The sequence below is a fragment of the Pseudopipra pipra genome, chromosome 16, assembly GCF_036250125.1.
Source record: "Pseudopipra pipra isolate bDixPip1 chromosome 16, bDixPip1.hap1, whole genome shotgun sequence".
Classification (NCBI taxonomy): domain Eukaryota; kingdom Metazoa; phylum Chordata; class Aves; order Passeriformes; family Pipridae; genus Pseudopipra; species Pseudopipra pipra.
Genome location: NC_087564.1, coordinates 14198194 through 14209815, shown reverse-complemented (window position 1 = coordinate 14209815; position 11622 = coordinate 14198194). Strand labels below are relative to the sequence as shown.

General features: G+C 66.7%; 1 protein-coding gene across 2 annotated transcripts; it reads left to right on the top strand.

Annotated features, from left to right (window-relative positions):
• Nucleotides 1-906: 906 nt before the first annotated feature.
• On the top strand, nucleotides 907-11323 carry SREBF1 (sterol regulatory element binding transcription factor 1). 2 transcript variants are annotated; one of them, XM_064673302.1, is made up of 19 exons: nucleotides 907-1185; nucleotides 4443-4850; nucleotides 5009-5178; nucleotides 5249-5389; nucleotides 5468-5686; nucleotides 5774-5888; nucleotides 5971-6182; nucleotides 6467-6671; nucleotides 7149-7333; nucleotides 7421-7682; nucleotides 7790-7956; nucleotides 8039-8207; nucleotides 8286-8394; nucleotides 8468-8577; nucleotides 8669-8801; nucleotides 8959-9121; nucleotides 9361-9546; nucleotides 9624-9735; nucleotides 10259-11323. In XM_064673302.1, exons 1-19 carry the CDS (start codon nucleotides 1080-1082, stop codon nucleotides 10480-10482), a joined length of 3396 nt encoding a protein of 1131 aa, XP_064529372.1. In that variant the 5' UTR covers nucleotides 907-1079; the 3' UTR covers nucleotides 10483-11323. The 2 variants fall into 2 exon arrangements, with proteins under 2 accessions (XP_064529372.1, XP_064529373.1); XM_064673303.1 differs by lacking the exon at nucleotides 907-1185 and adding an exon at nucleotides 3316-3465.
• Nucleotides 11324-11622: the final 299 nt, after the last annotated feature.

Sequence of the window (11622 nt, the reverse complement as noted above, 5' to 3'; positions counted from 1 at the left end):
AGGACAAACCATGGAGCGCAGCAGGACACAGGGCCTGGCATTGCCCTGCTGTGAGTCTCCTACACTGAGACCCACCAACCATGGCCAGCCACAGTGCTGATCCCAATGACACCAGCAATTTTCCTGGATCCCACAACTGGTGGCACCTGGAAGGGTGCGTGGCTCATCTGGGGCTCACCGGGCAGCATCAATGTGTCCCTAATCGGGTGTTTGGGAGCTTCTCCCACCCTGGGCCATGCCATGGATGGGCAGTGGAGCTGGGACATGCTCCAAACCCTGGACCTGAGATGGGGAAGGCAGGTGCCCCCAGCCTGGGAAACACAGGACCTTCAGGAGGTGACACGATGGCCCAAGCTCACTCCAACACACAGCCTCCATGAGGTGCTGAGGCTTCTGCAGCCATGGCCATCACCTCCTGCCCATGCCAGCTGCCCTGCTTGCACTCTGTGTGCCCTGTCTGGGGCTGAGGGGGGTTTAATGCCCAGCCCAGGTGTTTAGGACCCAGCCCAGGGATTTGGTGCCTGTCCCCAGGGATTTGGTGCCTGTCCCCAGGGATTTGGTGACTGTCCCCAGGGGTGAATGATGTCCCCAGAGCTTGGTGATGTCCCTAGGGGTCAGTGACTTTTCCAGGGCTCAGTGTCTGCTCCCAGGGCTCGGTGCCTATTCCCAGGGGTCGGTGACTTTCCCAGGGCTTGGTGCCCATCCCTGGAGGTCGGTGACATCTCCAGGCGTTGGTGACATCCCCACAGGGAACTCTGCCCTGCTCAGGGGCTGCAGTGCCTGCCCTGTTCCGGTGCTGGTGCACCAGCTCCCTGCCCGATGCCGTGGGGGTCCCGGTGCGGCGGGGCGGTGCGGGGAGGCGGCGCGGGGCGGAACGCGGCTGCGGACCCGCCTCCCTCCATCCCCGCCGCCCTCCCCTCCCGGTGGCAGCTCCGGGCACGGTTCGCGGGAGCAACTTGGCGGCTTGTCCCCGTGGTGCCTGTGCCGGGGCCAGCGCGGCCGTGGCGGGCGGGCGGCCCCGCCGCCCCTAGAGCCGCCCGAGCCCCCCGGAGCCGCCGGGAGCCACGGGAGCCGCCGGGATGAGCGCTATCGCCTTCGACGACGCGGGCCTGGAGGGGCTGGCACCGTCCCTCGGCCTCTCCGGGGCCAGCGACATCGACACGGCCCTGCTCAGCGACATCGACGGTGCGTCCCGGCGGGGCCGGGATGGGGCATGGCCGGGGCTGGGGGCACAACCGGGACCGGGCTGGGGGATACCCAGGTTCCGTGCATGGCCGGGGGCTGGGCACGGTGCAGTACCGGGGCTCGGTGCGCGGTCGCGACATGGCTGTGGGTACAACTGGGGCTGGGGCACAACCAGGACTAGGCTGGGGGTATAACCAGGCTTGGTGCACGGTCAGGACCGAGCTGGGGGCAGAACCGGGTTTCGGTGCGTGGCCGGGACCGCGCTGGGGGTATAACCGGGGCTGGGTGCATGGTCGGGACCGCGCTCGGTGCATGGCCGGGGCCGGGGAGTCCAGGCTCGGTGCACGGCCAGGGAACTTCATACCGGGACATGGCCGGGGCGGCGGGGTCGGTGCATCACCGGGACTCGGTGCACGGCCGGCGGACCGGTCTCGGTGCCGGGCCCGGCGTGGGGCGGGGGGACACCGAGCTGCTGGAGCGCGGAGTCGGTGCAGGACCGGGCTGACTCCGTTACTGGGGCCCGGTCCATAGCGGGGGGCTCGGGGTGGGGGGGTACAGGACACCGGGACCCCCGGGCTGGAGGTGCCGATACCGGGACAGCCCCGACGATCCCCCCCCGTTCCCGGTCACAGCATCGTGTCTCCAGTGGCCCCGCCCCCCCGTGACGTCACCGTCGGGGTTACTCTCGGTCGTTCCCTCCAGGACGCCTGGGTTCCTCCAACCCATCCAACCGGCATGGGCTGGCATGTAGGGGCTCTGCTCTGGCCCTGGGGCTGGTATCCACCAGCACCCACCTCCTCTGCGCTTTGGGGGTCCGTGGGATGGGGAAACTCCAACAGGACCCATTCCCAGAGGGGACCCACTTCCCAAAGGGACCCATTTCTCGAGGGGACCCACTTCCACCCACCCCAGTGGCACTGGGGGCTCACGTGCGCTGAGTTCAGCGATTCCATGGCTTTAGCAAAACACTGGAGATCCCAAAAAGTCTGGGAGCCCAGCCCTCGGCGAGCCCCCCCGCCTGCCTTGCCGCGTGGTCCACCGGCCCTGCAGGTCCGTGCCATCCGGCACAGCCGGCGGAGCACGCGGTGAGGCGGGCACAGGGCCGGCCAAACCCTCCGACACCTGCCCCACTGCATGATCTGTGGGGATCTCTCCTCCAGGATATGGGATGGAGGTGGCATCCCAGTGGCAATCGGGGCGGATCAAAGCAGGTCCAGGTGCCACCTGCTTCTCTCGGCAAGGTTTTGGCGTGGGCAGGGAAGCAGGCGCCGTGCCAGGGCTGAGTGCTGCTGTATGGGATGACGTTTTCCAACCGTGGAGTTTTGCCACACTCCTTTGTATCATGGCCAGCTGGGCCACCTTGGACCCCGTAGTTCCCCAGAGCTGGTTTGTTGTCAGTCCCTGGGTGGCCGTGGTTGTTCCTCATCCCCATGCCCACTGCAGGGTAATGTGTTCCCAGGGATGTGGGTGCCATACGCCTGCTGGGACCTGCCAGGACCCACAGACGTGTGGCTCTGCCCCACAGGCTCCCATGGCGGGGGGTAGAGGTGGCACTGGTGGGTGCCCATGTCATGCTGATGGCATGTGTGGCAGCAGGTGCCACGAGATAGAAATACCTGGTCAGAGCCAGGAGGCTGGGACAGCTGTGCCCACCTCCGGGCTGAGCATCAGGAAGGGGGGCCAGGAGGAACCACCCCCTCTCTGGAGCCCCAGACTTTGCTCTGGACCACGGGGGAGCTTTGGGCACCCCTTGAGTGGGGAGGTGGGGAAGGGTGAGGCTGGGAGACCCCCTGGAAGGACACCCACCTGTGACGAGTGGGGTGCCGAGAGCTGGATGTTTTTTGGGAGGAAATAGAGCACCCGGTCGTTGCCAGGCGACTCCTGGGCAATGAGTGAGGAGGGACCCATCGGGCTGGGGGTTACGGGGGGGCGACGGGGCGCGGGGCGAAGGGGTTAACGGAGTGTGACCCCGAGTAACCGCGGGCGGGTTGCGGCGGGTGCCCGGGAGTAACCCGGTGCCGGGCTCACCTTGGGCGCCGGGGGCTGTCCGGGGGCGGCCGGCGGGCGCGCAGGCGGCGATTGGCGGAGTCGCATCACCCCATCGCCGGCCGCGCTCCAGCCCTGGCGCGGGCAGCGCGGGGAGGGCGCCGGGAAGGAGGCGAGAACATGGCTTTAAAAAATCCCGGGGCCTGGTCGCCAGCCGGCGTGGGGCTGAGCGGGGGCCGCAGCCTCCTCCTGGGGACCCCCGTGTCCCTACCTGCATGGAGTGCACCTTCGAAGGTACCCCCGCCTCGCCAGCCGCCTCCTCCCCGCCCGGCGGGGTCACCGCCGTGGCCCCTCTGGGGGTGCTGCACCCCACGGGGGGGTGTGTTCGGGGGCTGTGTGGCTCGGTGGGGGCATCCCGGGGTTGTGTGCTGTGGGGGTGCCTTGGGGGTACCATGGTGGGGGCATCCTGGGAGCCTGTGTGCCCTGGGGGTTGCACCGAGGCGTGTTGGGGTGGGGGCATCCTGGGTCTGTGTGCCCAGGAGGGGGTGCGCCGGGGGGTACCAGGGTGGGGGCATCCCTGAGTGCTTTGGTGGGAGCATCCCAGGACACCTCAGTGGGGGTTTCCATCGAGACCCCAGTGTGTGGACGTCAGGGCAAAGTGTGGGTGTCGGGGCGATGTGTGGCTGTCAGGGCATGTCTGCAGAGACACCCTGGAGCGCCCAGGTCCTGATGAACAGGACAGAACCCCCCGAGGCTGTTTGAACCCCGTGCTTGCCCGGCTGCCCTCCTGAGTGTTGTTGTGATCAATCATGCCTGGCAGGGGGGTCTGGCACATCCAGGGGGTGTCACCCCCTGTCACAGCCCGAGCATCCCCTCCCCTTGATACAGGGGAGGGTTTGGGGGTTGTAGGGATTCCCAGCACAGGATAAATGAATGAACTGGCACAAGCACCGCTCAGCCTCAGAGACAGGCTGAGATCCACCCTGGCATGCCTAGACAGGACTGGAAAGCCCTGATTGCTGTTGGCCAGACGGCAGCACCCCCCTTGTGAGCACCGTGCCTCAGTTTCCCCACTGGCAGGGTGGTTGAGAGGCTGCGAGGAGCAGGGCACAGCGGATTCCTGGCTCTCAGGGAATTTTGCACCTGGATTAGGGGGATCCAGCCCCGAAGTGCTGAGCTGTGGGGTGGGCAGTACGGGGCCAGCATAGGCTCCCCGTGGGAGGTGCAGGACAGTCTCTGACAGCACGGAGGTGTTTGTGTGTGTTTTGCAGACATGCTGCAGCTGATCAACACGCCGGACAATGACTTCTCGGGGCTGTTTGATTCGACATTCGGTGCCCCCGACAGCGCCGTGCCCGCAGGGCTCCCCTCCACCTCGGGCACCCTCAACTCTTACCTGGGTCCCAGCAAGCCTCCCCCTGCCACCCCCACTGGCAGCTCCTTCGCGGGGCCCCCCGGGATGGCGGCCTTCCCCCCGCAGCCCCCGGCCCCGCTCCTGCCGGCGCCATCCCTGGGTATCAAGGACGAGCCGTCGGCCATGCCCAGCAGCCAGCCCCAGCCTCAGCCCCAGCCCCAGCCCCAGCCCGGTGTGATGCTGACCCCGAACTTCGTCCCTGCGTCCCCCAGCCCGTTCACTCCCCAGCCCTTGGTGGGCTACCAGAACCAGAACAGCTTCTCTGGTGAGGATTTGAGGATGCAGGGGGAGTTTGGGGCTCCCTGGGGGGGGGGGGGTTGTGGTGGGGGGCGTCTTGGTGGAAGAGGGATATGTCCCTGCGTGATGGGGCTGAGTGGGGTGGGCTGGTGTCAGGGGGTCTGTTAATGCTGTACTCTGCTCCAGCTGTGCAGCCCGGAGGTGCAGGGCAGACCCTGCCCAGCCCCCTGCCCACCCCACAGCCCAGTCAGCCCGTGGCACTGCCTGGCCCCGTGCAGAGTGTGGCACCCCAGCAGCTCCTCGCCCCTGCTGCCCCCACCACCCAATCGATCTCTCCCCAGATCCAGCCGGTGCCGGTAAGCCCCGGGCCAGGGGTGGGGTATCCCCGTGACCCCCTCAGCCCTGCTGATCCGCCCTGCCCCTCAGGTTCTCCTGCAGCCCCACTTCATCAAGGCTGACTCCCTGGTGCTGACGGCTGTCAAGACGGATGCTGGCAGTGCCAAGACCTCCACCATCGCCTCCCTGGCCACCAGTGCCAGCGGCTCTGCCGCCCCGCTCCAGGTGCCGGTAGGTCCCCATTGCCAGGAGCCCTGAGGTGGGGAGATGCTCCAGGACTCTCACTGACCCCACCCCGCATCCCTGCAGGCACTGGTGAGCGGAGGGACCATCCTGGCCACGGTCCCGCTGGTGGTGGACGCGGATAAACTGCCCATCAACCGGCTGGCTCCCAGCGGGAAGCCGGCACTGGTGCAGAGCCGGGGGGAGAAGCGCACGGCCCACAACGCCATCGAGAAGCGCTACCGCTCCTCCATCAACGACAAGATCGTGGAGCTCAAGGACCTGGTGGTGGGCACCGAGGCCAAGGTGGGAGCTGGGGAGTGGTGGGGCAGGGGCAGGTTGTGAGGGTTCTTCGCCCGGCATTTGGCCTGAGCCATCCATGCCCACCGGCAGCTCAACAAGTCGGCGATCCTGAGGAAGGCCATCGAGTACATCCGCTTCCTGCAGCAGAGCAACCAGAAGCTGAAGCAGGAGAACCTCGCCCTGAAGATGGCCGTGCAGAAGAACCGTGAGTGGAAGGGCAGGTCTTGGGGGTGGGGGGCTATGCTCTGTGCCACCCAGCACCCTTTAGCTTGCTGTGCTTGCTGCAGAGCCCCTGAAGGACCTGGGGACCTGCTGCAGCGGGGGGGTCAAGGCAGAGGCCCCCATGGAGGTGGTGAAGGCAGAGGTGATGGAGACGCTGACGCCGCCACCCTCGGACGCGGGCTCACCGTCCCACAGCAGCCCCCTCTCTCTCAGTGGGGGCAGCAGCAACAGCAGCAGCGACTCGGAGCCTGACAGCCCCCTCTGCAACCGTGGCAAGGTGAGGGAGAGCTCCTTCACACCAGGGGTGCCAAGGGCAAAGTGTGCCAGATGAGGAGAGGAGCTGAAAGCCCTGTCTTGGTCTCTGAGGCTGCTCCTCCCCCAATTTGGGGTTTTTGGGGTAATTCTGAGGTGCTTGGGGCTGCACCTCATGCTCTGTACCCCAAAATCTATGCCCCCTGCCCATACACAAAAATCCATGCCTATTTCCTTATCCCATGCCTGTGCCCCCTCCCCTCACATCCGTGCCCATGCCTGGGGCTCACAGCAGCTCTGCCCACTCAGGTGAAGCAGGAGCACCCGCCACCCTCGCCTAGCAGCCAGGGAATGCTGGACCGTTCTCGCATGGCTCTCTGCACCTTCGTCTTCCTCTGCCTCTCCTTCAACCCCCTGGCCTCCCTCCTCCGGGGCTCCAGCTCCCCGGGCCCTCTGGGGAGCCCGGACACTGCTGGCCCCAGCAGGAGCATCATGGCTGAGTCTGGCACTGTGGGTAAGCTCTGGTGTGGGGTGGGGGCTCTTGGTGTGGGGGACATAGGGGTGCAGGCTGTTGGGAGGGGCACAGGTTGGAGGCCATTGGAATGGAGATTGTTGGGATGGGTGTGGGTTGGGGACTGTCGGGGTGGGTATGGACTAGAGGTTGTTGGCACTGTCGGGGTGCAGGATATTGGGGTGCATGTGGTGGGGGCTGGGATAGGTCTGAGATGGGATGATGTTTGGGGTGGAGGATGCTGGGGTAGACATGAGGCAGAGGCCACTGGGTGGAGGCTGTTGGGGTGGTCACGGGGTGAAGGCCACCAGAATGGAGAACCTGGGGTGGGTGTGGGGCCATTGGGTGGAGTCTGTTGGGCTGGACACCATTGGATGGGGGCTCTTTGGGTGGGCACAGCGTGAAAGCCACTGGGATGGAGACTCTGGGGTGGGCACAGGGCAGCATTTGCAGGGTGGTGCTGACCCCCTTTCTGCACAGAGGAGCCATGGGGGTGGTCACAGTGGCTGTGGCCCACGCTGGCCTTCTGGGCACTGAACACGGCGCTGGTGCTGGGGGCGGTGGTGCGGCTCTTCGTCTGCGGGGAGCCCGTCACCCGCCCCCACTCGGAGCCCTCCATCCTCTTCTGGCGGCACCGCCGGCAGGCCGACCTTGACCTCGACCGTGTGAGTCCCACCTCGCGTGATGTCCCCTGCCCCACCCGCCCTGTCCCCTCAGCCCTGCCCACGCTGACGCTGTCTCTGGGGCCACAGGGGGACTTCGCGCAGGGGGCCCAGCACCTGCGGACGGCGCTCGGCGCGCTGGGGCGGCCGCTGCCGGCGTCCCACGGGGACCTGGCCTGCAGCCTGCTCTGGACCCTCCTGCGCCACCTGCTCCAGCGCCTCTGGGTGGGCCGCTGGCTGGCCGCCCACGCCGGGGGGCTGCGCCCGGACCCCCCACCCCCTGCCCACGTCCGCCAGAGTGCCCGCGATGCCGCCATGGCTTACCACCGCCTGCACCAGCTCCACCTCGCCGGTACGGCCCCGCGCCACGGGGCGGGCTGAGGGATGGGACCCCTGCACCCCACATCTCCCCTGAGCCCCCCAGCCCCATCCTTGAGCCTCCTGTCCCCATTCCCACAGGGAAGCAGGCTGGGGGGCACCTGCTGGCCATCAACCTGGCGCTGAGCGCCGTCAACCTGGCCGAGTGTGCTGGCGATGCCATCTCTGTGGCAGCACTGGCTGAGATCTATGTGGCAGCTGCCCTGCGGATCAAGGCCAGCCTGCACCGCTGCTTCCACTTCTTGGCGGTGAGTGCAGGGCAGGGGGGTCCCCTGTATTCCCTGGGATTGGGGTCTCAGGTCCCCCCTTGACCTCCTGATCTCCCCACAGCGCCCCTTCCTCTGCAGTGCCCGGCGCGTGGCCCTGTCCCACGGCGGGGCCGTGCCCCCTGCCATGCAGTGGCTCTGCCACCCTTTGGGTCACCGCTTCTTTGTTGACGGGGACTGGGCAGTCAAGGGTGTCCCCAGGGAGACCATCTACAGCTCTGCTGGCAACCCAGGTGATCTCAAACCCCCAAGCCCCGCACTCCCCATTTTGGGGTGTTGACATACCCACTGACCCCGTCTCTGTGCCGCAGTGGATCCACTGGCACAGGTGACCCAGCTCTTCCGTGAGCACCTCCTGGAGAAGGCACTGTGCTGCGTGGCCATTCCCGAGCCTGGCCGCCCCACTGCCCAGGGAGAGGGGTGAGTGCCAGGGTGGGCACCCTGCACCTCCAGCCTGGCACGGGGCCAGCCCCTCACAGCCCCTCTCCCGCAGGCGGTTCTCCGATGCCCTCGAGTACCTCCAGCTGCTCAATGGCTGCTCAGATGTCAGTGGCACACCTGGCCCCACACCTTCCATCACCTCTGGCTTGGCGGCTGTCACAGGTGAGGCTGATGTGTCTCCCACTGGGGACACTTCATATGGGGGGCCATGAGAGTAAGGACACCCCACTCCCGTGTCCTTCCCACTCTGCAGGCACTGACCCCGTGTCCAAGTGGTGGGCATCCTTCATTGGCATCGTTATCCACTGGCTGCAGGGAGATGAGGAGGGGGCCGAGCGCCTCTACCCACTGGTGGAGACCATGCCCCGGGCACTGCAGAGCTCTGAGTGAGTGCTGGGGCCATCAGGGATGGCCATGCCTCCTGTCCCCTTTGGGTTGGCGCAGCCTCTCTGAATGCACTTGGAGCACTCAGTGTGTGTTGGAGAGGGGCACAGCCACGCCTGGCAAGGGGTCTGCAGTGACCGTGTCCCCTCCCCCTCGCAGGAAGCCCCTTCCCCGCGCTGCCCTGCACTCATTCCGAGCCGTCCGCGCCTTGCTGAGCAAGCAGGACGGGAACCAGGCCACCCTGAGCCACTGTGAGAAGGCCAGTAGCTGCCTGCGGGAGAGCCTGGAGCTGGGCAGCCCCCCCAAGGGCACCATCGACAAGGTGAGCTGGGGTTTGGGGCACGAGGTGGCCGCGAGCCCCCAGCCCTGGCGGGAGGTGCCCCCGACCCTCGCGGGGGTGCATTGTAGTTGCATTGCATGTGTCAGACTGGGAGTGCAATGCCCCTGCCATGCAGCCCGGCGGGGGTCCCGCGCAGCAGCGCCTGCCCGCAGGGACCTTCTCAGCACCCCCCCATCCCTCTGTCTGTCCCTCTGCTCACCCAGCTCCTCTCGTCCCTCCAGGCAGTCCAGCTCCTGCTCTGTGACCTGCTCCTGGTCACCCGCACCAACCTGTGGCAGCAGCAGATGGGGGCCAGCCAGCAGCGCAGCTGCCTCTACCAGGCGTCTGCCCTGGAGCTGCGCGGCTTCCAGCAGGATCTCAGCAGCCTGCGGCGCCTGGCGCAGACCCTCCGCCCCGCCATGCGCCGGGTGAGCCCCCAACCTGTCACCTGCTGGGTCCCCTTGTACCCTGCACCTGGCCATGCTCACTGTTCCCCCCCATCCAGGTGTTCCTGCATGAAGCCACTGCCAGGCTGATGGCCCGGGCCAGTCCCACGCGCACCCACCAGCTGCTGGACCGCAGCCTGCGCAGGAGAGGGGTGCAGGGCAGCAAAACAGGTGGGCACAGGGTGGGAGAAGGGGTGGGACACCCCACTCCTCACCCCCAGCACCCCAGAAGCCTTGGATGGTGGGAGACGGGGAGAGACACAGGGTGGGATATCCCACTCTGCACCCAGTCATCGTGGGCAGTGGGGTACAGGATGGGACATCCCACTTCATACCTGCAGCACCCCAGCACAGGGTGGGATACCTCATTCCCTACATGCAGCACCCCAACACCTTGGGTGGTGGGACATGGGATGAGATGCCCCGCTCCACATTCAGAGCACCCCAGAACCTTGGGTGGTGGGACACCCCGCTCCCACCTGCAGCACTCTCCAGCAGCCTTAGGTGGTGGGACGTGGGGTGGAACACCCCACTGGCAGCACCCTAATGGGACACATGGCCTCCCAGCCCATCCTTTGGTGGTATCACCCACTCCAGGGTGGGCGAATAACCCCATCCCTGTGCCAGAGCCCCCAAGGTCTACTCAGTGGCTTCCATCCCCCTTGGTGCTGACCCCTGCTCTGTCCCCTCGCAGCTGGGGAGCCGGAGAGCCACCCCACGCCCCGGGAACATGCCGAGGCACTGCTGCTGGCCTGCTGCTACCTCCCGCCCAGCTTCCTGGCGGGCCCGGGGCAGCGCGTGGGAATGCTGGCCGAGGCCGCCCGCACGCTGGAGAAGCTGGGAGACCGCCGGACGCTGCACGACTGCCAGCAGATGATCATCAAGCTGGGCAGCGGCACCACCGTCACGTCGGGATAGGTGGGGAGCTGCCAGCCCCCCGCCACCCCCCCGGGTGTGGGATGTGGGGTGGCAGGGGGCGCGTGCCTCAGTTTCCCCGCAGGACACGGTGTTGGGGAGTGGATTTTGAGGTGAAGGGGTGGGTGGGGAGGGGCAGGGTGGTACCCGATGAGGGTGCGGGGGGTGGGGTGTGTGTCCCAGCGTGGGGCAGCCACGCGTGGGGTACCCCGGGTGGGCTCCCCACCCCACGGCCGTGTCTGTGTCCCCAGCCCGCGTGGGGGACGGGGCGTGGAGACCTCTAGTGACACTGTCACAGTATTGCAGGGCACGGGACGCTCGGCAGCTGCCCCCGGTGTCACCTGTACCCCCCGGTGTCACCCGTACCCCCCAGTGCCACCTATACCCCCCTGTGTCCCCTGTACCTCCCAACGCGCAGGATGGGGACCCTGCCCGGCCCACCATGGATCCCATTGCTGCAGCACCCCTTGTTTTTGGGTCTTTGCCCCCGCTGTGAGGGGTAGGTTTGGCCCCATGGCAGCAGCAAAGCCACCTCTCCCCAACCACGCCAATGGTAGGCAAGAGGGGACCCCCACCACCCACCCTATCCCCACCCCTAGCACTGACTAGTCGCCCCATTAGGAGCTACCACCACCCCTGAGCATGGACAGGCTTTTGGAGAAGGGATGGCAGGGTGGCATGGGGCTCCTGGGGGGGCTGGTGGGTGCCCCTGTGCCCTTGCTTCATCCCTCTTGTATATAGACCCCCCCCCTTCCCTTGGCTCCCCCCGCTCCCCTTTTCCTTTTTAAACGGTATTTTCATAGTTGGAGAGTTTTGTACAGACAATTAAAGCTGATTATTTATACCGGTGTGTGCTGGATTGGGGGGGGGCTGACACTAAAATTAGAGGGCAAGGGACCCCCTACAGCTGGGGTTGCCTTGTTCCCACAGGGCTGATGGGATGGGGGGGGCATGTGTGGCAGGGATGGGGTCACTGGGTGCGAAGGGACCCCAAACACCCCCTCCTTAACCCATGATGTCCTGGGGGGTGCTGCCCCCTCCACCTCCATACCCCCCCACACCAGCGGGACCCTCGGGGATGAAGGACCAGCCAGGGGCTGGCACAGCCCGGGGGGGACCCCACCAGCCCCCCAGAGATAAAGA